Source organism: Coregonus clupeaformis, chromosome 3 (genome assembly GCF_020615455.1).
Source record: "Coregonus clupeaformis isolate EN_2021a chromosome 3, ASM2061545v1, whole genome shotgun sequence".
Lineage (NCBI taxonomy): Eukaryota > Metazoa > Chordata > Actinopteri > Salmoniformes > Salmonidae > Coregonus > Coregonus clupeaformis.
In genome coordinates, this window is record NC_059194.1 from 43045128 (window position 1) to 43070205 (window position 25078).

The 25078-nt window shown below is 44.7% G+C and overlaps 1 protein-coding gene across 4 annotated transcripts in view; it reads right to left on the minus strand.

Moving 5' to 3' along the window:
• brsk2b (BR serine/threonine kinase 2b) overlaps window positions 1-25078 on the minus strand; it is a 153681-nt gene that overhangs the window by 59310 nt on the left and 69293 nt on the right. For all 4 annotated transcript variants that reach the window (XM_045208750.1, XM_045208751.1, XM_045208747.1 and 1 more), the window contains exon 2: window positions 15894-15988. In XM_045208750.1, coding sequence (XP_045064685.1) covers window positions 15894-15988 — 95 coding nt within the window. The remainder of the gene's footprint in view (window positions 1-15893; window positions 15989-25078) is intronic.

Sequence of the window (25078 nt, forward strand, 5' to 3'; positions counted from 1 at the left end):
TTAGGTCAGCTTTGAGCTGCTGCAAGGTGATGTGTCCCAATGTAGTCCTTGAGTGCTATTTCCCTTAAGTGCCCCATTGTCCTGAAATCCTGAAATCCTCATGTGTGTTCCATTGTTCTCCCCAAGGTGTATGTTTATCTTCCTCTGATATCTTGCAGTAGGTCTCTCCTGTACTCTGTTTACATACACTACCGGTCAAAACTTTTAGAACACCTACTCATTCCAGGGTTTTTCTTTATTTTTACTATTATCTACATTGTAGAATAATAGTGAAGACATCACAACTATGAAATAACACATATGGAATCATGTAGTAACCAAAAAAGTGTTAAACAAATCAAAATATATTTTATATTTGACATTCTTCAAATAGCCACCCTTTGCCTTGATGACAGCTTTGCACACTCTTGGCATTCTCACAACCAGTTGCATGAGGTAGTCACCTGGAATGCATTTCAATTAACAGGTGTGCCTTCTTAAAAGTTAATTTGTGGAATTTCTTTCCTTCTTAATGCGTTTGAGCCAATCAGTTGTGTTGTGACAAGGTAGGGGGGTATACAGAAGATAGCCCTATTTGGTAAAAGACCAAGTCCATATTATGGCAAGAACAACTCAAATAAGCAAAGAGAAACGACAGTCCATCATTACTTTAAGACATGAAGGTCAGTCAATACGGAACATTTCAAGAACTTTGAAAGTTTCTTCAAGTGCAGTCGCAAAAACCATCAAGCGCTATGATGAAACTGGCTCTCATGAGGACAGCCACAGGAATGGAAGACCCAGAGTTACCTCTGCTGCAGAGGATACGTTCATTAGAGTTACCAGCCTCAGAAATTGAAGCCCAAATAAATGCTTCACAGTGTTCAAGTAACAGACACATCTCAACATCAACTGTTCAGAGGAGACTGTGTGAATCAGGCCTTCATAGTCGAATTGCTGCATAGAAAACACTACTAAAGGACACCAATAAGGAGAAGAGACTTGCTTGGGCCAAGAAACACGAGCAATGGACATTAGACAGGTGGAAATTTGTCCTTTGGTCTGGAGTCCAAATTTGAGATTTTTGGATCCAACCGCCGTGTCTTTGTGAAAAGCGGTGTGGGTGAACGGATGATCTCCGCATGTGTATTTCCCACCATAAAGCATGGAGGAGGAGGTGTGATGGTGTGGGGGTGCTTTGCTGGTGACACTGTCTGTGATTTATTTAGAATTCAAGGCACACTTAACCAGCATGGCTACCACAGCATTCTGCAGCGATACGCCATCCCATCTGGTTTGTGCTTAGTGGGACTATCATTTGTTTTTCAACAGGAAAATGACCCAACACACCTCCAGGCTGTGTAAGGGCTATTTTACCAAGAAGGAGAGTAATGGAGTGCTGCATCAGATGAACTGGCCTCCACAATCCACCGACCTCAACCAAATTGAGATGGTTTGGGATGAGTTGGACCGCAGAGTGAAGGAAAAGCAGCCAACAAGTGCTCAGCATATGTGGGAACTCCTTCAAGACTGTTGGAAAGGCATTCCAGGTGAAGCTGGTTGAGAGAATGCCAAGAGTGTGCAAAGCTGTCATCAAGGCAAAGGGTGGCTATTTGAAGAATCTCAAATATAAAATATATTTTGATTTGTTTAACAATTGTTTGGTTACTACATGATTCCATATGTGTTATTTCATAGTTTTGATGTCTTCACAATTATTCTACAATGTAGAAAATAGTAAAAATAAAGAAAAACCCTTGAATGACTAGATGTCTTTTGACCGGTAGTGTACCTACTTTACCATTCCTACTGCCAGCGTGCCATACCTTTACCCACATACCAACAAAGGGGCACTGACACACCCACAGGGAAAAGGGGGAAAGGGTAGAGGGGTGAGAGAAAGACAAGACGAGAGGTGAGGGAAGAGGGGTGGGAACTAGGAAAGTGAGGCACAGGGGACAGAAGCAACCGACAAAAATTTAGTTATATTCCCATCAAAGCCCCCAATCTTCAAAGGTTCTGTCACTGGGATCGTGGCTGCATCCTTGGAGCAGGGGGAAATAAATAATGAAACCCTTTCATCTTTGGCCCAATGGCTGGCCCCACCAAGCCCTCTGTCATTCCAGCTTCCCCCTTTCTGCCTTCCTTCTCTCTGCCTTCTCTCACAGACAGGGAATGAAGGAAGGAAGGAGGGAGGGAGAGAGATTCAGAGAGAGAGCGATAGACGGAGGAAGGAGAGACTGAGCGAGAGTTTCTTGGTTACAGCAGCACTCAAAATGAAAACATTTCCTTTTCAATTTCCTCCTGTCCCTTTCTCTGTCCGTCTCTCTCTAACTTTTCTCTTATTCTCTCATTTCTCTCTTTCTCGCTTTCACACTCTCTGCCTCTTTGTCTCAGATGTGCTGCGCTATCAAGGCCTTAACAACAGGGATGCTAATGCTAGGTGCTAGCATCAGCGACAGGGATAGTGTACACCTGAAGCCACATAACCTCACACTTTCACACACTCTCTAATGTCCTGTGGAAATCAATCTTAAGAACGCATTTCCATACCATGAAGAAGTTGACAAAAATTGTGCAGCCATATATGTATAGAACATTTATATTAGACACACATCTATATCTATATGCATGCCGCACCAGTATGCACGCAGCGCACACGCACACACACACACACACACCACTAATAAAGTGCATATGATCAGTACAATGAGAGGTTATTCTTGGTCAGGGTTGTCAGATTGCATGATTACCTACAAGCAGATCGCCCCATTAACAGGACTGATTATCCAGCCCATTTCCCCTGAGGGAAACCCACCCTGCCAAATCCCCCACTTTTCCCACAGACAGACTCAAGGTCAACTGACTTACTACTACCAATGACAAAAACTCAATCCAAATTTCAGCTGTAATGGGTAGATTAACTTGGCTATCATTAGAGCAGGGTGGTTGCCAGATCATAAGTGAACATTCCAAAATCGATTTAAAAGGCTTGTATGGAACTATAGAGGATGATTATCTGGATAATTATTATTAATAATTATTATTAATAATCCTGATTACCAGGATCTGGATAAGAGCGTCTGCTAAATGACGTAAATAATGATTAGGGGTTACAACATGAGAGAATTATAAATAGAATTTATAATTCCAGCACAGTGGATTTGAAAATGCTAATAAACAAACACGTCAACTGTAATTGTCAAAATGATATGTGGGGTTGGTATAGTTCTGAACACTCCTGTCAAGTCAATTATGGAAAACAAGGGGAACGCGGATCCGGAGATAAGCGTATGGAAGGATGGAATGGAGGAGTGTAGGGGAGAGAAGCATGGAGGTGCAGCCCATTCCTTTGCTGTCATATCTAATAACCCCCCCCGTCCCCCCCTATCAACCCCCCTTTCATCTCCATGGATCAGTGACACACACACACACACTTCAGTGCCGGTAATTAAACCCATGTACAAGGTAAACAACCCCCCCCCCACGCCCCACCCCCTACCCTCTCATGGAGACGGAGACAGACAACGCAATTTATTATGCTCAATTATTCCACATATGGTGTGTTAATGTGTAGTAATAAAGTGGTGAGACGTGGGGTGATGGGGGAGAGGCGGTCACACAACAGACCTTAGAGAAATGAGGTGAGACAAAGTGTCAGGTCTACAGCTGCTCCTGTAGGCTCCTGAGAGAAGGTGTGTGTGTGTGTGTGTGTCTGTGTGTGTGTGTGTGTGTGTGTGTGTGTGTGTGTGTGTGTGTGTGTGTGTGTGTGTGTGTGTGTGCGCGCGTCATACATAATGGTCTCTTTGAACAAAACCAGCCGTAGCATATTTCATACACCATGGTGCGTGTATAGTGCAACATCTGATGAAAATTATCATGTATTTTCACTGCTCAGTACCAAGACTAACTCCCTCAAGAAGATGTATTGTGCTGTAAGAAGCTTCTACCATTCTCTCTCACCTTTATAATCAGTTGTTATAAAACAATGTGCCACTCAGGCTAATAAGATGTGATTGATTGACTATAGTAGCCCTAGTCCCAGTCCCAGCATCTCAGGCTCTGATTGGTTGAGACGGCCTGTGGTTTCCAGAGGGAATTGTGGGTAGTGTAGTTGGCTGTGGATGCATGTAGTTCATGATTGGGCTAATCAGTGCTAACGAGACAGGGTGCGTCAAAGGCGCAAGTGGCATCCCCCTGTGAGGAGTATGAGAGTGTGTGTGTGAGTGTGTACGTCATGCGTCATACCCATTTCTTTAGAAGAGCTGGAGGAGTGCAGATGTTCTCTCTTCCCCTCTCGCTGCATCCTTCCCTCTTTCTTTCCCTATCCCCTCTATCCCTTGTCCCTCTCTTTCCCCTCCCTCTATTTATATCATTAGCCAAACAGACTGTGTTAGTATTCAGTGAAAACAGAATCATCTAAGAAACAGAGACAGCATGAGAGTCATACATTTTTTATAATAATTTGGAGGATCTAAGTCCACAACAATGCTTAAACTGCATAAGGAGACTACTTTTGAGGTCAGAAAAAAATGTAAGAAATTTGGATTTTGGGGTGTAGTTACCCTTTAATGCAAGTGGCACCAGCAAGAGACCGTTGTTTGGTTAGCGATGTTTCTGTAGCGCTCATGTAATTGCAGAGTTTGCAAAAATTCTGCCAGGTAGGCAGACATAGGCTATTTGATCCTATTCAATGATCCTATTCAAAGCCCTGGTAATAATGTGTTAATAAAGCACTACTGTTCCTACAGTCAACTCCATTATCACCAATGATCTCACTTACATCAGGGATTTAGCTACTGTCTCTATGCATTAACTCTGAGGGATTAACACAGGTTCATTATCACCAACACAAAGTCCTTAACAAAAGATCCATATGCAAAACTAGACACAGATATGCAAAACCATACACAATTCACTCTTATACACATCCAAACAATTACCGGGATAGAGACGAATGAATGCATAATGGTATGCACAATGCAGATCTACACAAAAATAGGTGGCGCTTTTAGTCTTTCTCTCTCTGTCACACACACACACACACACACACACACACACACACACACTGCAAACAGTGTCTCACATGTGTTAATAGATTGGTAAAGCTTAGGCTCTTCCTCTCTCCCAATAGCAGTGTTCTGAGCACTGGGATCACTGGGAAATTCTTCCACAGGAAGTCTGTAATCTCCCTAACACAGCCCACCAACTCCCTTTGCAAGAAAAGTGTTCACACACACCCACGCACACAGACACACACCATAACCGAGTGCACTGTATAGAGAGGTCTTCATCAATTGATGGTGCTGTCATACTGAACCCCTGAGCGAGTTCGGCACACCCATCCATTCACCATCTCCACAGAGGGACCTGGTCCTGGACAGCTGTGTGTCTGCTGCTGTATCATTCCTCAGTGCTTGTGTTTGTGTGTGTTCGTGCGTGTGTGTGTGAATGTGTGTGTGTGTGCATGCGTGTGTATTGGTATGTGGTCAGAGGATATACAGAAAGCCCTGTAATAAAACTGGTGAAGATCTCTAGAGATTAAAGATACACTGAGGATCAGTGATGTGTTCATTAGTGGACCCTGAGGACTACTAAATATGTAGTATATATTATGTAAGTGGGTTGAGAGAAAAGATGGATGCAAGCCTTCCTCCTGAGTTATAGAAAAATTGAGATGTGGTGTTAATGGCTCTGCTCTTCAGAGAAGTCTTCTACAGTGTGATGGACAATGACTAAGGTCCTACGTTGAAGAGTGTGTGGGTTCAAGGTGAGTCAATAACACCTTCACAGATCCTCAACAACACACATCATTGAATCAAACAAGCTGCTCTTCGGTCAACACAGAGTGTCAATGAACAGATAATCCTACAGCTATCCTACGGCAGAGGATTTTACACTCACACCCTCTCTCTCGCTCACACAAAGATGTCAGAGGAAGGCCAAACTGACTGACATTCATCTCTCTGCATCCTCTGCAAGTTACTCAGGGGCAAACACACACACACACACACACACACACACACAGACAGACAAACACACACACAGACCCATCCAATAATCACACCATCCTGCCCCTCCTGACCAATCAATGGCCTAGCTCTGCGTGGGCTGAGCATTCTTAGTGAATTATGAAGATTGATTGGGGAGCCGCTCGTTCGCAGCTCTTCCAAATCCCACTTTAATTGAAATGCGATACGGAGCTGAGGGCCATGGAGAGGAAAGTCAATTGGAACATCCGCTCAGAAATCAAACCACCATCTGTTGCTGTGATAACTAGGGCTGTGTCCGAAAATGTTACTGTCAAATCCTTGCTTCCTCAGACCTTGTTTCCTCAATTTGTCTCAAAGTACAATGGAGGAGAGGATCCAAGGTCCCTCCCCTGGACCTCCTTCTCCAATGAGCTTTGAGAGGACAGCCTACTGTAGGAGTAGAGAGAGGAAGAGAAAGAGAGAGAGGATGGGGTGTTGGACTGTGTTTAGTTTTGAATGAGCATGAATGAGTCTGGAGCTGTCGGACTTGTTGGCTGTGTTGGCTTGATGCGAGTTGGCTGGACGATGTTCTAGGTAGACATTGGGAATACTGGGTATTTGATGCAGTCACGCAACACTCATTCAAATAGCAGACCACCATATGCTTGTCACTACATAGTGTCATGTTAAACAATCAGGGGAGGAAGAACAAATTAGATTTGAGGATTTGATTGAATTTAGTCCCTAGTTTAAAGCATTAGATTGTTTATTAGTGACAACGGTTTGACTCGTATGTTCCCATCTAGTTTCCAATCAAATATATAAAATAAAAAATACTCTTAAGATATATGAAAGACACTTAGAGTTAGTCTGCACTCTGTAACTCCAAGGTCTCCTGGTGGTATGTAAATTATAGCTATGAAGGCCATTCATTCTCATATGAGAGGTCTGGAGGTGACGGGCTGAGAAATAGCTAGCTGAGCGTCTCCTCAGTTCCCAGCCGCAATGATGATGACTACATCACACAGAATACATTATAGCATAATCATACAGAGAGAGAGATAGAGAGAGGGAAAGAGCGGGGGAGGGGTTCAGAGAGCTAGAGAAAGATAGGGAGAGAGAGAGCGCAAGAGAGAGAGAGCGAGAGAGAGCGAGAGAGAGCGAGAGAGAGCGAGAGAGCGAGAGAGCGTTTATTGTTCATTTCACTTTTGTTTATTATCTATTTCACTTGCTTTGGCAATGTAAACATATGTTTCCCATGCCAATAAAGCCCTTTGAATTGAATTTAAATGAGGAAGAGAGAGAGAGCGAGAGCGAGAGAGAGCGAGAGAGAGCGAGAGAAGGGGAAGTGATGGTGCTGTCATGGCGATATCAGGGTAAACAGATTGTCAGCTGTGATTCATCAAGAAAGGGCAGATGCTCTCTTCTGTGGCGGATTGCAATCTGTATTCTTTCATTTCATCCCCATTTTTCTCTTTAGCCTCCGCACCCGGTAACCCCCTCCACCAGCGCCATCTCTCTCAATGACTCAGACATAGACACACGCACAAGCATGCACGCACACATGTATGGACGCATGCACGCACACGATATAGACTCACTAAGCTGTAAATGCATATAAACTGTCACACACGTACGTAACACACACACACACACACACACACACACACACACACACACACACACACACAGTGTGTAAAAAAAGCACTCAGTAGTATCAACACAATTAACCAAGTATGGATACCATTAACTAAGTCAGCCACTCGTTGAGAGCAGTGATGAAATGATTCTAGTCAAGCAAGAGACTTTAAGACCAAGATCAAGAGAATCTCTACAGTGGCTTATATAAACACATACATCCACCCTCTCTGTGTCACACAACCAATTTCCTGCTATCATGTCATATTTTCTACACTTATCTGGTCTCACCAGGTGGTCCTCTTACAGCCAGCAGCCCCCTCTCCTCATCCCAGCCCCCATCCCTCCATTCTCCACACCCCATCCATCCCTACCACCTTGACTGACTCCCTTTCCCTCCCTCCCATCTCCACCATCTCGCTGGCTTAGAAAGGCTAAGTGTTCCCTTAGGACTAAAGTCTGGATGCCAGACCCCTTGCTGGGCCCAGGGACAACACACACACATGCGCGCACACACACACACACACACACACACACACACACACACACACACTCACTCACACAAACACACACACCCACTCACAGACATAAAATACAATTGACAATGTACTGTGAGTGTGTGTGCACGTCCGTGTGACTGTGCCCACACTAGTGTTGTACATCAATGGACATCCACACCTCTGTGTATGTTCTAACCCCACAGCTTGTGTCACTGTAGGACAAGTGAAGGTTCATTATACAACAAGATCTCACGGTCTCACTTCAGTATTCAACATTTGTCCAGGGGGGCGGGGATAAACGTCTACGGGTGAAGTGAAAGTAGGTAAGGGTTAAGGTTTGGGATAGGGTACAAACAGGAAGAACTTGATGGTGAAGTTTAGGAATTAATTTGGAGTGGTTAAGGTAAGGGTTAAGGTTTGGAAAGGGTTCAAACTGAAGTGCCTAGTACTGGGATTGAACCCGCAATCCTTGGAGTCGTAGCTCGCGGTTTAAGCTCTTCCTCTATCCCCATCCACAATGCCCTAACTCGAGTCTACTAGATGGTAACAAGCACTCGCGTTGCACCTTGTGGATGATATTGACATTGCATGCACAAGGCATCTCCCGATGTCCTGGGGACCTGGAAAACGTATAATATTGCAGTGGAAGTTATACTATGGAGTGAGATTACATTATTGTAAATGTATAGAACAGCTATGTTGTATAATTTGCAATGATTATGAGTCTAATCTCACTCGATTTATTTTATTTTAACCTTTATTCAACTTGGCATGTCAGTTAAGAACAAATTCTTATTTACAATGACGGCCTACACCGGCCAAACCCGGACGACGCTGGGCCAATTGTGCGCCGCCCTATGGGACTCCCAATCACAGCCGATTGTGATACAGCCTGGAATGGAACCAGGGGGTCTGTAGTGACGCCTCAAGCACTGAGATGCAGTGCCTTAGACCGCTGCGCCACTCGGGAGCCCTACTGTATTCTTAGTCTAAATGCCAGGGATGACATCTATATCTCAAGAGGGTGCTGGTGATGATGTTAGGTGGTGAACTCTGGCTCTGCAATCTCTCATCTCCTCCGGTCTCTAAATGTCAAGTCTCTGGTCTCTGTGTGCTCAGACTGTCTTCAGCTGTTGCAAACACAGCGTCAGTCTAGGATCACACACACACACACACACACACACACACACACACATATGCAAATGCAGAAACACATGCAAATGCATTGCTAATGCTGCTACAGAGGCCAGAGAGCGTTGGAGAGAGATGAGAGAGACAAACAAAGAGGAAGGAGGGATGGAGAAGACAGTTTATCCCAACATGAGAGACAGTAGACGGGAAATACGTTTCGTCTTTCATTTTTGATGAAGGGAGAGAAAGAAAATAAGTATAGATTCTGTGATGTAAATGTTAGAGCCCAGGGGAGTATGGAAGGAGGGGTAGAAAGACATGCGCAAGTGTATGCGCGCTCACATTCACACAAACAAACTGAAAAGATGAATGAACAGATGCATACTGTAGTGTACATGCTGCAACGGCCTTTTAAACAAAGAAACACATCAGGATTCCGGAGTACACTTGCGTTGAATATCAAACCTTTTGAAAATGCCAAAGTATGAATTTATTTTTATTTTATTTATTTCACCTTTATTTAACCAGGTAAGCCAGTTGAGAACAAGTTCTCATTTACAACTGCGACCTGGCCAAGATAAAGCAAAGCAGTGCGATAAAAACAACAACACAGAGTTACATATGGGGTAAAAAAACATAAAGTCAACAAAAAAAATACAACAGAAAATATACAGTGTGTGCAAATGTAGCAAGTTATGGAGGTAAGGCAATAAATAGGCTATAGTGCAAAATAATTACAATTAGTATTAACACTGGAATGCTAGATGTGCAAGAGATTATGTGCAAATAGAGATACTGGGGTGCAAAAGAGCAACATACAGTGGGGAAAAAAAGTATTTAGTCAGCCACCAATTGTGCAAGTTCTCACACTTAAAAAGATGAGAGAGGCCTGTAATTTTCATCATAGGTACACGTCAACTATGCCAGACAAATTGAGGAAAAAAAATCCAGAAAATCACATTGTAGGATTTTTAATGAATTTATTTGCAAATTATGGTGGAAAATATTTGTCACCTACAAACAAGCAAGATTTCTGGCTCTCACAGACCTGTAACTTCTTCTTTAAGAGGCTCCTCTGTCCTCCACTTGTTAACTGTATTAATGGCACCTGTTTGAACTTGTTATCAGTATAAAAGACACCTGTCCACAACCTCAAACAGTCACACTCCAAACTCCACTATGGCCAAGACCAAAGAGCTGTCAAAGGACACCAGAAACAAAATTGTAGACCTGCACCAGGCTGGGAAGACTGAATCTGCAATAGGTAAGCAGCTTGGTTTGAAGAAATCAACTGTGAGAGCAATTATTAGGAAATGGAAGACATACAAGACCACTGTTAATCTCCCTCGATCTGGGGCTCCACGCAAGATCTCACCCCGTGGGGTCAAAATGATCACAAGAACGGTGAGCAAAAATCCCAGAACCACACGGGGGGACCTAGTGAATGACCTGCAGAGAGCTGGGACCAAAGTAACAAAGCCTACCATCAGTAACACACTACGCCGCCAGGGACTCAAATCCTGCAGTGCAAGAACGTGTCCCCCTGCTTAAGCCAGTACATGTCCAGGCCCGTCTGAAGTTTGCTAGAGTGCATTTGGATGATCCAGAAGAGGATTGGGAGAATGTCATATGGTCAGATGAAACCAAAATAGAACTTTTTGGTAAAAACTCAACTCGTCGTGTTTGGAGGACAAAGAATGCTGAGTTGCATCCAAAGAACACCATACCTACTGTGAAGCATGGGGCTGGAAACATCATGCTTTGGGGCTGTTTTTCTGCAAAGGGACCAGGACGACTGATCCGTGTAAAGGAAAGAATGAATGGGGCCATGTATCGTGAGATTTTGAGTGAAAACCTCCTTCCATCAGCAAGGGCATTGAAGATGAAACGTGGCTGGGTCTATCAGCATGACAATGATCCCAAACACACCGCCCGGGCAACGAAGGAGTGGCTTCGTAAGAAGCATTTCAAGGTCCTGGAGTGGCCTAACCAGTCTCCAGATCTCAACCCCATAGAAAATCTTTGGAGGGAGTTGAAAGTCCGTGTTGCCCAGCGACAGCCCCAAAACATCACTGCTCTAGAGGAGATCTGCATGGAGGAATGGGCCAAAATACCAGCAACAGTGTGTGAAAACCTTGTGAAGACTTACAGAAAACGTTTGACCTGTGTCATTGCCAACAAAGGGTATATAACAAAAGTATTGAGAAACTTTTGTTATTGACCAAATACTTATTTTCCACCATAATTTGCAAATAAATTCATTAAAAATCCTACAATGTGATTTTCTGGATTTTGTTTTCTCATTTTGTCTGTCATAGTTGACGTGTACCTATGATGAAAATTACAGGCCTCTCTCATCTTTTTAAGTGGGAGAACGTGCACAATTGGTGGCTGACTAAATACTTTTTTTCCCCACTGTAAATAACAATATAGGGATGAGGTAGTTGGGTGGGCTAATTTCAGAAGGGCTGTGTACAGGTGCAGTGATCGGTAAGGTGCTCTGACAACTGATGCTTAAAGTTAGTGAGGGAGATAAGAGTCTCCAGCTTCAGAGATTTTTGCAATTCGTTCCAGTCATTGGCAGCAGAGAACTGGAAGGAATGGCGGCCAAAGGAGGTGTTGGCTTTGGGAATGACCAGTGAGATATACCTGCTGGAGCGCAGACTACGGGTGGGTGCTGCTATGGTGACCAATGAGCTAAGATAAGGCGGGGATTTGCCTAGCAGTGATTTATAGATGGCCTGGAGCCAGTGGGTTTGACGACGAACATGTAGTGAGGACCAGCCAACAAGAGCGTACAGGTCACAGTGGTGGGTAGTGTATGGGGCTTTGGAGACAAAACGGATGGCACTGTGATAGACTACATCCAATTTGCTGAGTAGAGTGTTGGAGGCTATTTTGTAAATGACATCGCCGAAGTCAAGGATCGGTAGGATAGTCAGTTTTACGAGGGCATGTTTGGCAGCATGAGTGAAGGAGGCTTTGTTGCGAAATAGGAAGCCGATTCTAGATGTAACTTTGGATTGGAGATTCTTAATGTGAGTCTGGAAGGAGAGTTTACAGTCTAACCAGACACCTAGGTATTTGTAGTTGTCCACATACTCTAGGTCAGACCCGTCGAGAGTGGTGATTCTAGTCGGGTGGGCGGGTGCCAGCAGCGTTCGATTGAAGAGCATGCATTTAGTTTTACTAGTGTTTAAGAGCAGTTGGAGGCTACTGAAGGAGTGTTGTATGGCATTGAAGCTTGTTTGGAGGTTTGTTAACACAGTGTCCAATGAAGGGCCAGATGTATACAAAATGGTGTCGTCTGCGTAGAGGTGGATCTGAGAGTCACCAGCAGCAAGAGCGACATCATTGATATACACGGAGAAAAGAGTCGGCCCAAGAATTGAACCCTGTGGCACCCCCATAGAGACTGCCATAGGTCCAGACAACAGGCCCTCCGATTTGACACATTGAACTCTATCTGAGAAGTAGTTCGTGAACCAGGCGAGGCAGTCATTTGAGAAACCAAGGCTATTTAGTCTGCCAATAAGAATGCGGTGGTTGACAGAGTCGAAAGCCTTGGCCAGGTCGATGAAGACGGCTGCACAGTACTGTCTATTATCAATCGCGGTTATAATATTGTTTAGGACCTTGAGCGTGGCTGAAGTGCACCCATGACCAGCTCGGAAACCGGATTGCATAGCGGAGAAGGTACGGTGGGATTCGAAATGGTCGGTGATCTGTTTGTTAACTTGGCTTTCAAATACTTTCGAAAGGCAGGGCAGGATGGATATAGGTCTGTAACAGTTTGGATCTAGAGTGTCACCCCCTTTGAAGAGGGGGATGACCGCGGCAGCTTTCCAATCTCTGGGGATCTCAGACGTTACGAAAGAGAGGTTGAACAGGCTAGTAATAGGGGTTGCGACAATTTCGGCGGCTAGTTTTAGAAAGAAAGGGTCCAGATTGTCTAGCCCAGCTAATTTGTAGGGGTCCAGATTTTGCAGCTCTTTCAGAACATCAGCTGTCTGAATTTGTGTGAAGGAGAAGCGGGGGGGGGCATGGGCAAGTTGCAGCGGAGGGTGCAGAGTTGGCCTTTGCTTTCCTGACTGCTTGTGTATATTGGTTCTTAACTTCACCTGGTAGGTTCGTTGATAATTTGTGTGAGATTGAGGGCATCTAGTTTGGATTGTAGGATGGCCGGGGTGTTAAGCATATCCCAATTTAGGTCACCAAGCAGCACGAACTCTGAGGATAAATGGGGGGCAATCAATTCACATATGGTGTCCAGGGCACAGCTGGGGGCTGAGGGGGGTCTGTAGCAAGCGGCAACAGTGAGAGACTTATTTCTGGAAAGGTGGATTTTTAGAAGTAGAAGCTCAAACTGTTTGGGCACAGACCTGGATAGTATGATAGAGCTCTGCAAGCTATCTCTACATGAATTAGTTTTGAGGCGAAACAACAGAGGAAGGGAATGTGTTTTAAACATGTTGTTGTCTCGGAGTGTGTGTGTGGTGTGTCGTCTGGTGGATCTGCATTGTGTAGGGGGAAAGACAGACGGCCAATAACTCACGCTGGGAAGACATGTCATTTTCTTCCCTCCCCTTTCCAAAGCCAATCACTCCCTGTTCCTATGACAACAAGCCCCTCAAATGTTGAGAATGGGAAAGAGTGAGAGAGAGAGAGAGTAGAGAGAGAGAGTAAAGAGAGATAGAGAGAGAGAAAGAGAGTAAAGAGAGAGAGAAAAAGAGAGAGAGAGAGAGAGAGAGAGATAGAGAGAAAGAAAGAGAGAGAAAGAGAGAGAGAGAGAGAGAGAGAGAGAGAGAGAGAGAGAGAGAGAGAGAGAGAGAGAGAGAGAGAGAGAGAGAGAGAGAGAGAGAGAGAGAGAGAGAGAGAGAGAAAGATTTGAACAAATTTGAAATATAAAGCCTGATATAATGATGGAAAGAGACAAAAAAGGGAGATACTCCATGTGTAATTCAACTCAAACTAACTTCAGACACACACACACACACACACACACACAAACACACACCCTAATCAGAGTTAACGATCCATTAATCAACTAAACCAAGGCCGTGGAAATGAAGAGTGAGAGGGTTAAAGTGTTGAGAAGGCCTGATGGGTGGAGTAATGCTCCACTCTTTTCTCCCGTTTCCTCCATCCCACTCGTTCTCTCATTAGGCTGAAAGAACAACACCAGCGGAAAGGAGAGGCAGCAGCTCTGAAATGGCCCGTTTGGCTGACTCTGCTGCCACGCTTACACACTGTACACACTCTGTACACACACTGTACACACACACACACATCTTACCAAACTCTACTCTTTCTTTCCACTGCTTTGCTTAGTGCACAGTGCACACACTCCTGTGCAGACTGACAAAACACACACACGGTTAACTGCCCTACTGAGGGGTGACCATGGGAATGAGGGAAAGTAAAGCTTTGTCAACAGAAAATCTTCCCCACTACATCCTAGTGGGCCCACTGGGGTCAGGATATTTAGTCCACAGAAACACACACACACACACAGCCAGGGTGTTTTTATTAAGAACATTTGTCACCCATGGCTGCCTGTGACCCTTTCTCTGTGCGGAGGACAAAGCAGTGTGATAGTGCCAAGCACCACACTAACCTCCTGCGCATGTACACCATCTATCTCACTCTCAGGATATTGAAGTGTTGGCACTACTGAAGTGTGTGTGTGTGTGTGTGTGTGTGTGCCAGCGTGTGTGCGTGCATGCTAAGTGATGATCTCATCCTGTGTGTATGTGGTGCGTGTATGTGTGCATGTGAGAGCACATACAGTATGTTGTATGTATGTGCTACACCCCATTCAAATTAAATCTGCCCACGATCCAATTACATCCCAATGAGATACTTCAGTGTGATTTCCTGAATATGCTGCATCCCATGAAAGGTAATTATAATAGATCAGATTAAGGCCTGCTCCATTCTCCTAACTCCCATGGTATGCTCCCCCATAAGGGCTTATTATTGCAGAGAAGTCTAGTCTGGCTATTGATGGGGACTGGTCTAATGAGGAAACGCTGAAGTGTTGCTCAACATACTTTGTCATTCATAGGCCCCAATACTCACACACACACTGACACAAAGATGCACACACAAACACACATACACAAACATAAAGAGCTATGAAAGGTTAGGAGGGCATCGCTATTAATCTGTTTTACATAACAGCACTATCCCTGGAAGACCTCCTGTCATACCGTCAGACACTGCAGGGCAACACTCTACTCTCTCTACTACAGTAACAGGAAGGCCATGTCATATTACCCTCTTACCCTCTCCCGAGTGGCGCAGTGGTCTAAGGCACTGCATTGCAGTGCTAGCTGTGCCACTAGAGATCCTGGTTCGAATCCAGGCTCTGTCGTAGCCGGCCGCGACCGGGAGACCCATGGGGCGGCGCACAATTGGCCCAGGGTAGGGGAGGGAATGGCCGGCAGGGATGTAGCTCAGTTGGTAGAGCATGGCGTTTGCAACGCCAGGGTTGTGGGTTCGATTCCCACAGGGGGCCGGTATGAAAAGAAAAATAATGTATGCACTCACTAACTGTAAGTCGCTCTGGATAAGAGCGTCTGTAAAATGTAAATGTTTTTCGAACAATAACAACAAAGGCCATACATACGGCTCTCCATTGTAACATGTAGTATCAAGCCCACGGTCTTACCTTCATGAGGACAGACTCGCTGAGTTTCTCTCTGTTGACGATCTTGATGGCCACTTTCTGACACGTGACACAGTGGATTCCCAGCTTCACCAGGCCTGAAACACATTAGCAAATAGTGCGTCAAACACACACACACAAATATGCACAGCGAAGACCGTCAAACACATAATAAACGCAATACAGGAAGAGTGTGTTAGTTAAACCCCACGTCTGAAACACACACAGACACACACACACACAAAGCAAAGAGGGTCAAACACACAATAGCCAAATGAGTAGGCCTGTCTTGTTTGAACCAGTTGTATCAGGTGTTTTTATGCTGGGCTGAAACAAAACCCTGCAACAACACACAATGACTCCGGGAACAGAGTTACCTTTGCCTCGTGTATCGAACAAAGTCCCACTGAAGGGAACCAGAGTGAATGTCAGTGAGTAGGGAGTGTCAGTGAGTACACTAAACCTCGCTCAGATAAAGAAGACACACACATACAGATGAAAAGACAGAGCATCGGTCAGGCCACAACAACACAACAACTCTATAATCGAAAACCTCCCTCAAAGCTCCTCATAAAAACCACTGTATGAAACCCCCCAGAGCCACGCGAGCCAACGTTTCCCATCTCGCCATTTTGCATCGCAAAGTAAATGTCAACTTCTACATAAACAGCAACATGAAAGAATCAATGCAGAGAAAGCAATAGCTTTATTTTATGACTCACACACACCCACACACAATGGCGACATCCATCTTTTAGGGTGTCACTTTCTCCTAAAAGGTCTGCGTCTAAATACCACCACATGCTGCATATGCACCGCTTTTATTACCTGGCATACATATTTCAGAGGAGATGTACATATCCTACATTTGACTGGTGATTTCCCCATGGGTTTCCCCAAAGGGGCGAGGAAACTGGGAAACCGGGGCCGTAAACACCAGTGGCTTTGAGCCAAGATGGAAGCCGCAGGGCTTTTTTATGTTAGGCAGTTAGAGCCAGAATGGCATCCTGGACGACATTCACAATGTGCCATTGATCTTGCTGTCAGCGTAGTTCGGGGACCGCTGCTCGATTGCCTGGCCAACATGGGTTAGAGACCCCGGCAACCACTTTACACCAGGTAATGAATATTTGATATTGATGTAATTGCCTCGAATAGATTGCGTGTGTGTGTGCGTGTGTGTGTGTGTGTGTGTGTGTATACGTGTGTGTGTGTGTGCATGCGTGTGTGTGCGTGTGTGTGTGTGTGCGCGGGCGTGACGACACCAAAAGGCAAACACATTAGCAGTGTGAGTCATCAGTGAAAGAACAGGAAAATATGGGGAATACACTGAAAGAGATTGGAGAATGAAAGAGAGATGACGTGCGCTCAGTGAAGCTGTGGGCGTTAGAGAGAGCGAGAGAGAGAGCAGAGAGAGAGAGAGAGAGAGAGAGAGAGAGAGAGAGAGAGAGAGAGAGAGAGAGAGAGAGAGCGAGTGAGGAAATCTGACTGAATCAGCCAGGCACGTATTGTAATGTAACAAGCCAAATCCCATAAAAATATATACAACAGTATATATTAGTGATAATTGGATCCAAATGAAAGTAGAATGTGTAAAGCGTATGGATCGACAGTAAAAGACAGAAGTGATCAACAGTCTCGTAATCCACCTCTGTTGTAACATCTGAGGTGAGGAGAAATTAACTTCTGTTGTTGGCAGGATGAGAAGATGAGAGGGGGATGAGGAAACATACTGTGCACAGTACTGAGAATGACTCCGTTTACAGTTTACACTGAGCTGTATAGCAGTGAGAGTTTTAGCTACTAAATCAACTCCCCTGATACTAAGCAAAGACTAGACTAAGACTAGAACACACAACACACACACACTTACACATGCACAAACACAGAAACACATACATACACACACAAACAACACACACACACACACACACACACATCTGACCAACGCAACTGAATCAGCAGAGCAACCCCATTGATTTCTCCTCCCTCTATCCCTCCCTCTGACTCTCCATCCCTTCCCCCATCCTTCCTTCGCCTGTTAAGATCAATACAACCCAAAGGCCCTCCAGGACGATGTCATCAAAACTCTCAAGGCTAGAAGTCCATCCAGCCAGACCCTAAGGCTCTCCAGTCCCAGAGCTGGGGATAGAACCAGGTTTGTATTCAATAACTGATTCATTTTCTAAATTTATCTCACTGCTTTAACTTCAGACAAGACTAAACCCACATATTGTTAAGTGGGCAGCTTGTCTCTCCCTTTTCTGTTTCCCTTCCTCCTTGTTTTGTCCCCTCTTTGTCTGTTGTATCTGTATGTGTGTTTGTCCCCATTATGTTGGTGCGTCTGCCGGTGTGTGTCTGGAGTGGATCGGGGGGCGTGCTCAGGATCTGCCTCTCCTGTGCAGCTGCGGGTTGTTTCCAGTGATTCCTGCCTACACAGCTGCATCCTATTCTCTCATCAACCTGCACTACTAATTCCTGGGCATGGCTCTCCACCGGCGCCAGATCGTTGTTCTTACTAGAGCGGTAACTTGGCTCACCAGTAGAGTTAAATTGTCTTTGTCTTCAGCCTAGCTCTTTACTCTCCTTAACCTGTCGTTTGTTTTGTCTTCAGTTCAGACATACCTCCCAACCTGCCTGCCTGCCTACCTGCCTGCCTGCCTGCCTGCCTGCCTGCCTGCCTGCCTCAGCCTCTCCTTCCTCCGGAGCCGACTAGCCCACTCTGTTCCTTTTCTTCAGTTGTTTTTGGACTAAGACAAATTGAACTTTTATTAAAATAATTTTTGTCGTGTTTTGTTTCTGTGAGTGCTGGGTTTAACCATAGCCTAACACATACATGTGGAGTGGGATACATGTAAACAGGTGGAAGCTGAGGAGGCCCATCCATGCTACATGTCCAGTGTGTCAATAAGGCTACTGCTGGTATGTTACGTGTTCAATAGTTCCTGTGAGACAGGGTGTCTGGTTGCTGGGGTTCTGTCAGCGTATTACGTACATGCAGACACACATGCACGCACACACATGTACACCCGTACAAATGTTTAGACATGCACATATATACACACTGTAGGGACGCAAACTTGTACATGTGTAACATGCACGTACTGTATACACACATACACTGTAGGCACTCACACTTGTGAACACACACACACAAACACACACACGTCACTACCTGGAGTGATGATGCTCTACTGATTAATGGTGAGAGGTCAGCTGTCAGGGAGGTCAAAGGATGGGGTATAATCTTGACATGACCTGTCACCTGACCTTTAACACTAACACATCTACATAACCAGCATGACCCATCTGACAAATCTCATTACCAACTCAAACCAGGGGTTGGAACCGGTTCAGGGAACAGAACAGAGAACCGGAAAATAACAAATGTTTTCAAGGAACAGAATCAGAACTAGGTACGAACGTGATCTATACTATTCTGGAAGAGAAACATTATTTTATAAGCATGGGAACTGGTTAATAACGTTCTTTTACGTTCCGGGCATTTTTTTCAGTCCCACAAAAAAACGCAACAAAGCCCTCACTCTGTCACACAGAAACATATTCTAGTGTCTGCCTTCCAGCTGAAAATCTTTGCCAGTGTGTGTGCATGTAGAATACCTGCTCCGTGTAGGCTACCTGCTCAGTGTAGGCTACCTGCTCCGTGTAGGCTACCTGCTCCGTGTAGGCTACCTGCTCAGTGTAGGCTACCTGCTCCGTGTAGGCTACCTGCTCCGTGTAGGCTACCTGCTCAGTGTAGGCTACCTGCTCCGTGTAGGCTACCTGCTCCGTGTAGGCTACCTGCTCCGTGTAGGCTACCTGCTCCGTGTAGGTTACCTGCTCCGTGTAGGCTACCTGCTCCGTGTAGGCTACCTGCTCAGTGTAGGCTACCTGCTCCGTGTAGGCTACCTGCTCCGTGTAGGCTACCTGCTCCGTATAGGCTACCTGCTCCGTGTAGGCTACCTGCTCAGTGTAGGCTACCTGCTCCGTGTAGGCTACCTGCTCCGTGTAGGCTACCTGCTCCGTATAGGCTACCTGCTCCGTATAGGCTACCTGCTCCGTGTAGGCTACCTGCTCCGTGTAGGCTACCTGCTCAGTGTAGGCTACCTGCTCCGTGTAGGCTACCTGCTCCGTATAGGCTACCTGCTCCGTGTAGGCTACCTGCTCCGTGTAGGCTACCTGCTACGTGTAGGCTACCTGCTCAGTGTAGGCTACCTGCTCCGTGTAGGCTACCTGCTCAGTGTAGGCTACCTGCTCCGTGTAGGCTACCTGCTCCGTGTAGGCTACCTGCTCAGTGTAGGCTACCTGCTCCGTGTAGGCTACCTGCTCCGTGTAGGCTACCTGCTCAGTGTAGGCTACCTGCTCCCGTGTAGGCTACCTGCTCAGTGTAGGCTACCTGCTCCGTGTAGGCTACCTGCTCCGTGTAGGCTACCTGCTCAGTGTAGGCTACCTGCTCCGTGTAGGCTACCTGCTCCGTGTAGGCTACCTGCTCAGTGTAGGCTACCTGCTCCGTGTAGGCTACCTGCTCCGTATAGGCTACCTGCTCCGTGTAGGCTACCTGCTCCGTGTAGGCTACCTGCTCCGTGTAGGCTACCTGCTCAGTGTAGGCTACCTGTGTGTGTGTGTATGCTACTGTACAAGCGTGATTCAGAAATTAGGGAGAGATTTTTAATTACAGAATAACTTTTTCAATACTTGTTAATTAAGGATACTATAGTTATCACGTTTCACATTGGATTTATGAACTACAAAAAGGTAAGATGTGTTTTTAATTCTGGTGCAGCTCTGCACACACAAGCTTGTTAGCTAGCTAGCTAGCTAGCTCTGGTCCAACGTTAAGCCAACTCTCTGAAATTCAAAAACATTCAAAGTTCCCCCATAGAAGCCGCTACTCCATAGGTACAATTCTGTGGGCCTAGCTAATTCTGATAATGCATGTCATAACAAGATGCCCAGCACTTCAAGTGAAGCCTCCTCCTCCACCCTCTCTCGCTCTCTCCCCACCCGCAAAATGTCAGTTGCATCTCGCGCCCTACACTTGTCTGTCCATCACGAATGTAAACAACAATAGCTTGCCCACTCCATAGCAAGCTGCTCTATCCGCACTGATTGGTGAAGTCATTTAATGTCGAAAAAAATAACAATTTTGTTGGTTATGAAGGTTCTTGGGTAACATTAGAATACGATTTGTATTTTATTTCAAATAACACAATAGCATTTTAATTAGTTTATGTTACTGTAAGCTATATGTAAAAAACTAAAAACTAAATAAACACCAAAATTCAAGTGTTCAAATTGGTATTTTTGTGCAGTGCCTTTGTTACAACAATGAAAGAGAAAGCATATGCGTTGGAACATTGGTAACAGCTTATTTTTATATCAACAAAATTAAATAAAAAATACCCCAACCACCAAGAAGCACCGTCAAAACTAACGGTCAAATGATGAAAACATCAGTAGCCTAAACATCATTATAAGCAACAAGTGGCCTTGATAAATAGTGAAACTCAGCACAAAAGCAAAAATGGCATTATAATGAATATAAGTGTTGATATGACAGCAGTCAAAAATAGTCAATTATTGTCAGTTTGTGCTCGTGTGCATCTTCACGCAATGGCATTAGTTGGATTTCATTTAGCTGTTATTCCTTGTCCTTACAGTTGACACAATTTTCGTAACTTTCACTTGCTTTACACACTTTTACATACCTTTGTTTAGTTGTAGTGTGTAATAGTATCCAACTTTCTCTTGATTGTGCCCAGTTGTCTTGTCATTCTTCGGCACTGTTGCTCCACAACGGCTGTGCAGGTGCCTTATTTTGGAGGGAGGGAGCTCCCGTCTCACTTTGTTCATGGTGCTGGCCAGACTTGTTTTCTTTGCAAGCAACTTGATCGCCAATGACAGTGAAGTGAAGAAATTGTCCATGGTGACATTGCTCCCCTTGCCAACATAAGGTTCCACAAGCCTCATCACCACATTCTCTGACACTCGCGCCTGCTGCCCGATGTGGATATTTTCCCAGACATCAAAAGTCGTTCAGCATGTACAATTACGCACAGTAGACTGATAAGACTGCTTTGATTGGGTAAACTGATATAGGGTACATACCATTTTAAGATTAAGCCTATAATTAGAATGGATCAATACAATAGACTGGCCTGCACTGTTCTTCATTCACAATTGGTGATTACATAATTATGCTTCTTTCACTTCCCCTCGCTCATCAACTCACCCATTCTCCCCATCATACTTCACTTAATTTATTTAATCTGTTATTATACGTGTGAAATTAGTTTTGGTATAGTTTAGGTTAAGTTTCAAGGCAATTGTCAGGTGGGGTTTTTTCAACTGGGCACTGCACTTTCAACTGTTGGAAGAAGGAGAGGAGCAGGCCCTTCTGTTGGGAGAAAGAGGGGCAACGGGGGAAAACCATTCAAACAAATGACATGCCCTCCTAAAACTGGTTATAACTCCAGTTCTGTTTGTGATATTAAGATTCTAACAACGGCAGTGTGTTATATATACATATTTAGGAAAAGTGAAGGACAGAGGGAGGCATGAGTTAAAACATGTCAGAGCAATATTATTTTTTTTTAATTCTAGTATTAAAAAGGAACAGAAAGGAATGATATAAACTGGTTCGAACCAGAACTTTATTTTGCAGGTCGGAACAGTTCTGTTCAGAACTTAATGATTGGAAAATGACTTTGGTTCCAACCCCTGACTCAAACTGACACTAAAACACATTCATAAACTTATGGGTTCAATTGCATGTTTCATATCAAATCAAACAAATCACTGCAGGTTGACTAAATTCAGGATGACAGTTTTTATTACATTTATTATCACATATATTTTATCATACCTACTAACAAAGTCAGACAATGAAGATAATATATTTTCTGACTTTTGACTATATTAAGGCATTTATAGCGAGTTTAAAGTTCAAAGCAATCGTATGCAGTTACAGTGAGTCTACCGAGTATTAACTAGAGCTATCATGACTATAGAGGCATCAGTTCAAAGGACACAATACCATGAGTCATCTCTTTACTGGCTCTGCTGTATTTTAGAAAATATAATATTTTCAATCAAGTACTGTTGTTGGAAGCCTGTGGCCTAAGGATGCAGTTAGCCACCCTCACACACTCTGTAGTGCATACTTGGTAGTGGAGTCCACAGTCGAGTGGCTACTCTTCTGCACCACTTCAGGCTGTTATTTCTAAACAGCAGTCGACAGAGTGCAAAGCACAGTACAGTGCAGCCGCACGGAAATGCCTCCTCCAGAACTCGGGTTGATGATGAACATCAATGCAGTTTGGGAGTTTTCTCAGTTTGACTCAATTTAGGAAAAATAGGACAAGTTCTAACATGCATGCAAGCATGTGATCAAATATTTCAGATGTCAGGAGGATAGAACGTCACAACAACTGAGTGTGTGTGTGTGTTCATGTGCATACGTGCGTGCGTGCATGTGTCTGTGAGTGTGTGTGTGTGGGTGTTGTGATGGAGTTTCCTCCAGAAGGGAGGCATCTGTAGCTGTCACAGGCTGACTGATGGCACCTCTGAATCTCTGAAATATACATTAGTCCTGCCACAGATGGAATCTGAATATTGGCCTGTTTACATCCCATTATACAGACAAGGTGTTACACAAACATATGCAAACACACACACACACACACACACACACACGTACAGTGAGGGAAAAAAGTATTTGATCCCCTGCTGATTTTGTACATTTGCCCACTGACAAAAAATGATCAGTCTATAATTTTAATGGTAGGTTTATTTGAACAGTGAGAGACAGAATAACAACAAAAAAATCCAGAAAAACGCATGTCAAAAATGTTATAACTTGATTTGCATTTTAATGAGGGAAATAAGTATTTGACCCCCTCTCAATAAGAAAGATTTCTGGCTCCCAGGTGTCTTTTATACAGGTAACGAGTTGAGATTAGAAGCACACTCTTAAAGGGAGTGCTCCTAATCTCAGCTTGTTACCTGTATAAAAGACACCTGTCCACAGAAGCAATCAATCAATCAGATTCCAAACTCTCCACCATGGCCAAGACCAAAGAGCTCTCCAAGGATGTCAGGGACAAGATTGTAGACCTACACAAGCCTGGAATGGGCTACAAGACCATCGCCAAGCAGCTTGGTGAGAAGGTGACAACAGTTGGTGCGATTATTCGCAAATGGAAGAAACACAAAAGACCTGTCAATCTCCCTCGGCCTGGGGCTCCATGCAAGATCTCACCTCGTGGAGTTGCAATGATCATGAGAACGGTGAGGAATCAGCCTAGAACTACACGGGAGGATCTTGTCAATGATCTCAAGGCAGCTGGGACCATAGTCACCAAGAAAACAATTGGTAACACACTACGCCATGAAGGACTGAAATCCTGCAGCGCCCGCAAGGTCCCCCTGCTCAAGAAAGCACATATACAGGGCCGTCTGAAGTTTGCCAATGAACATCTGAATGATTCAGAGGAGAACTGGGTGAAAGTGTTGTGGTCAGATGAGACCAAAATCGAGCTCTTTGGCATCAACTCAACTCGCCGTGTTTGGAGGAGGAGGAATGCTGCCTATGACCCCAAGAACACCATCCCCACCGTCAAACATGGAGGTGGAAACATTATGCTTTGGGGGTGTTTTTCTGCTAAGGGGACAGGACAACTTCACCGCATCAAAGGGACGATGGACGGGGCCATGTACCGTCAAATCTTGGGTGAGAACCTCCTTCCCTCAGCCAGGGCATTGAAAATGGGTCGTGGGTATTCCAGCATGACAATGAGCCAAAACACACGGCCAAGGCAACAAAGGAGTGGCTCAAGAAGAAGCACATTAAGGTCCTTGAGTGGCCTAGCCTGTCCCCAGACCTTAATCCCATAGAAAATCTGTGGAGGAAGCTGAAGGTTTGAGTTGCCAAACGTCAGCCTCGAAACCTTAATGACTTGGTGAAGATCTGCAAAGAGGAGTGGGACAAAATCCCTCCTGAGATGTGTGCAAACCTGGTGGCCAACTACAAGAAACGTCTGACCTCTGTGATTGCCAATAAGGGTTTTGCCACCAAGTACTAAGTCATGTTTTGCAGAGGGGTCAAATACTTTTTTCCCTCATTAAAATGCAAATAAATGTATAAAAAATTTTACATGGATTTTTCTGGATTTTTTTGTTGCTATTCT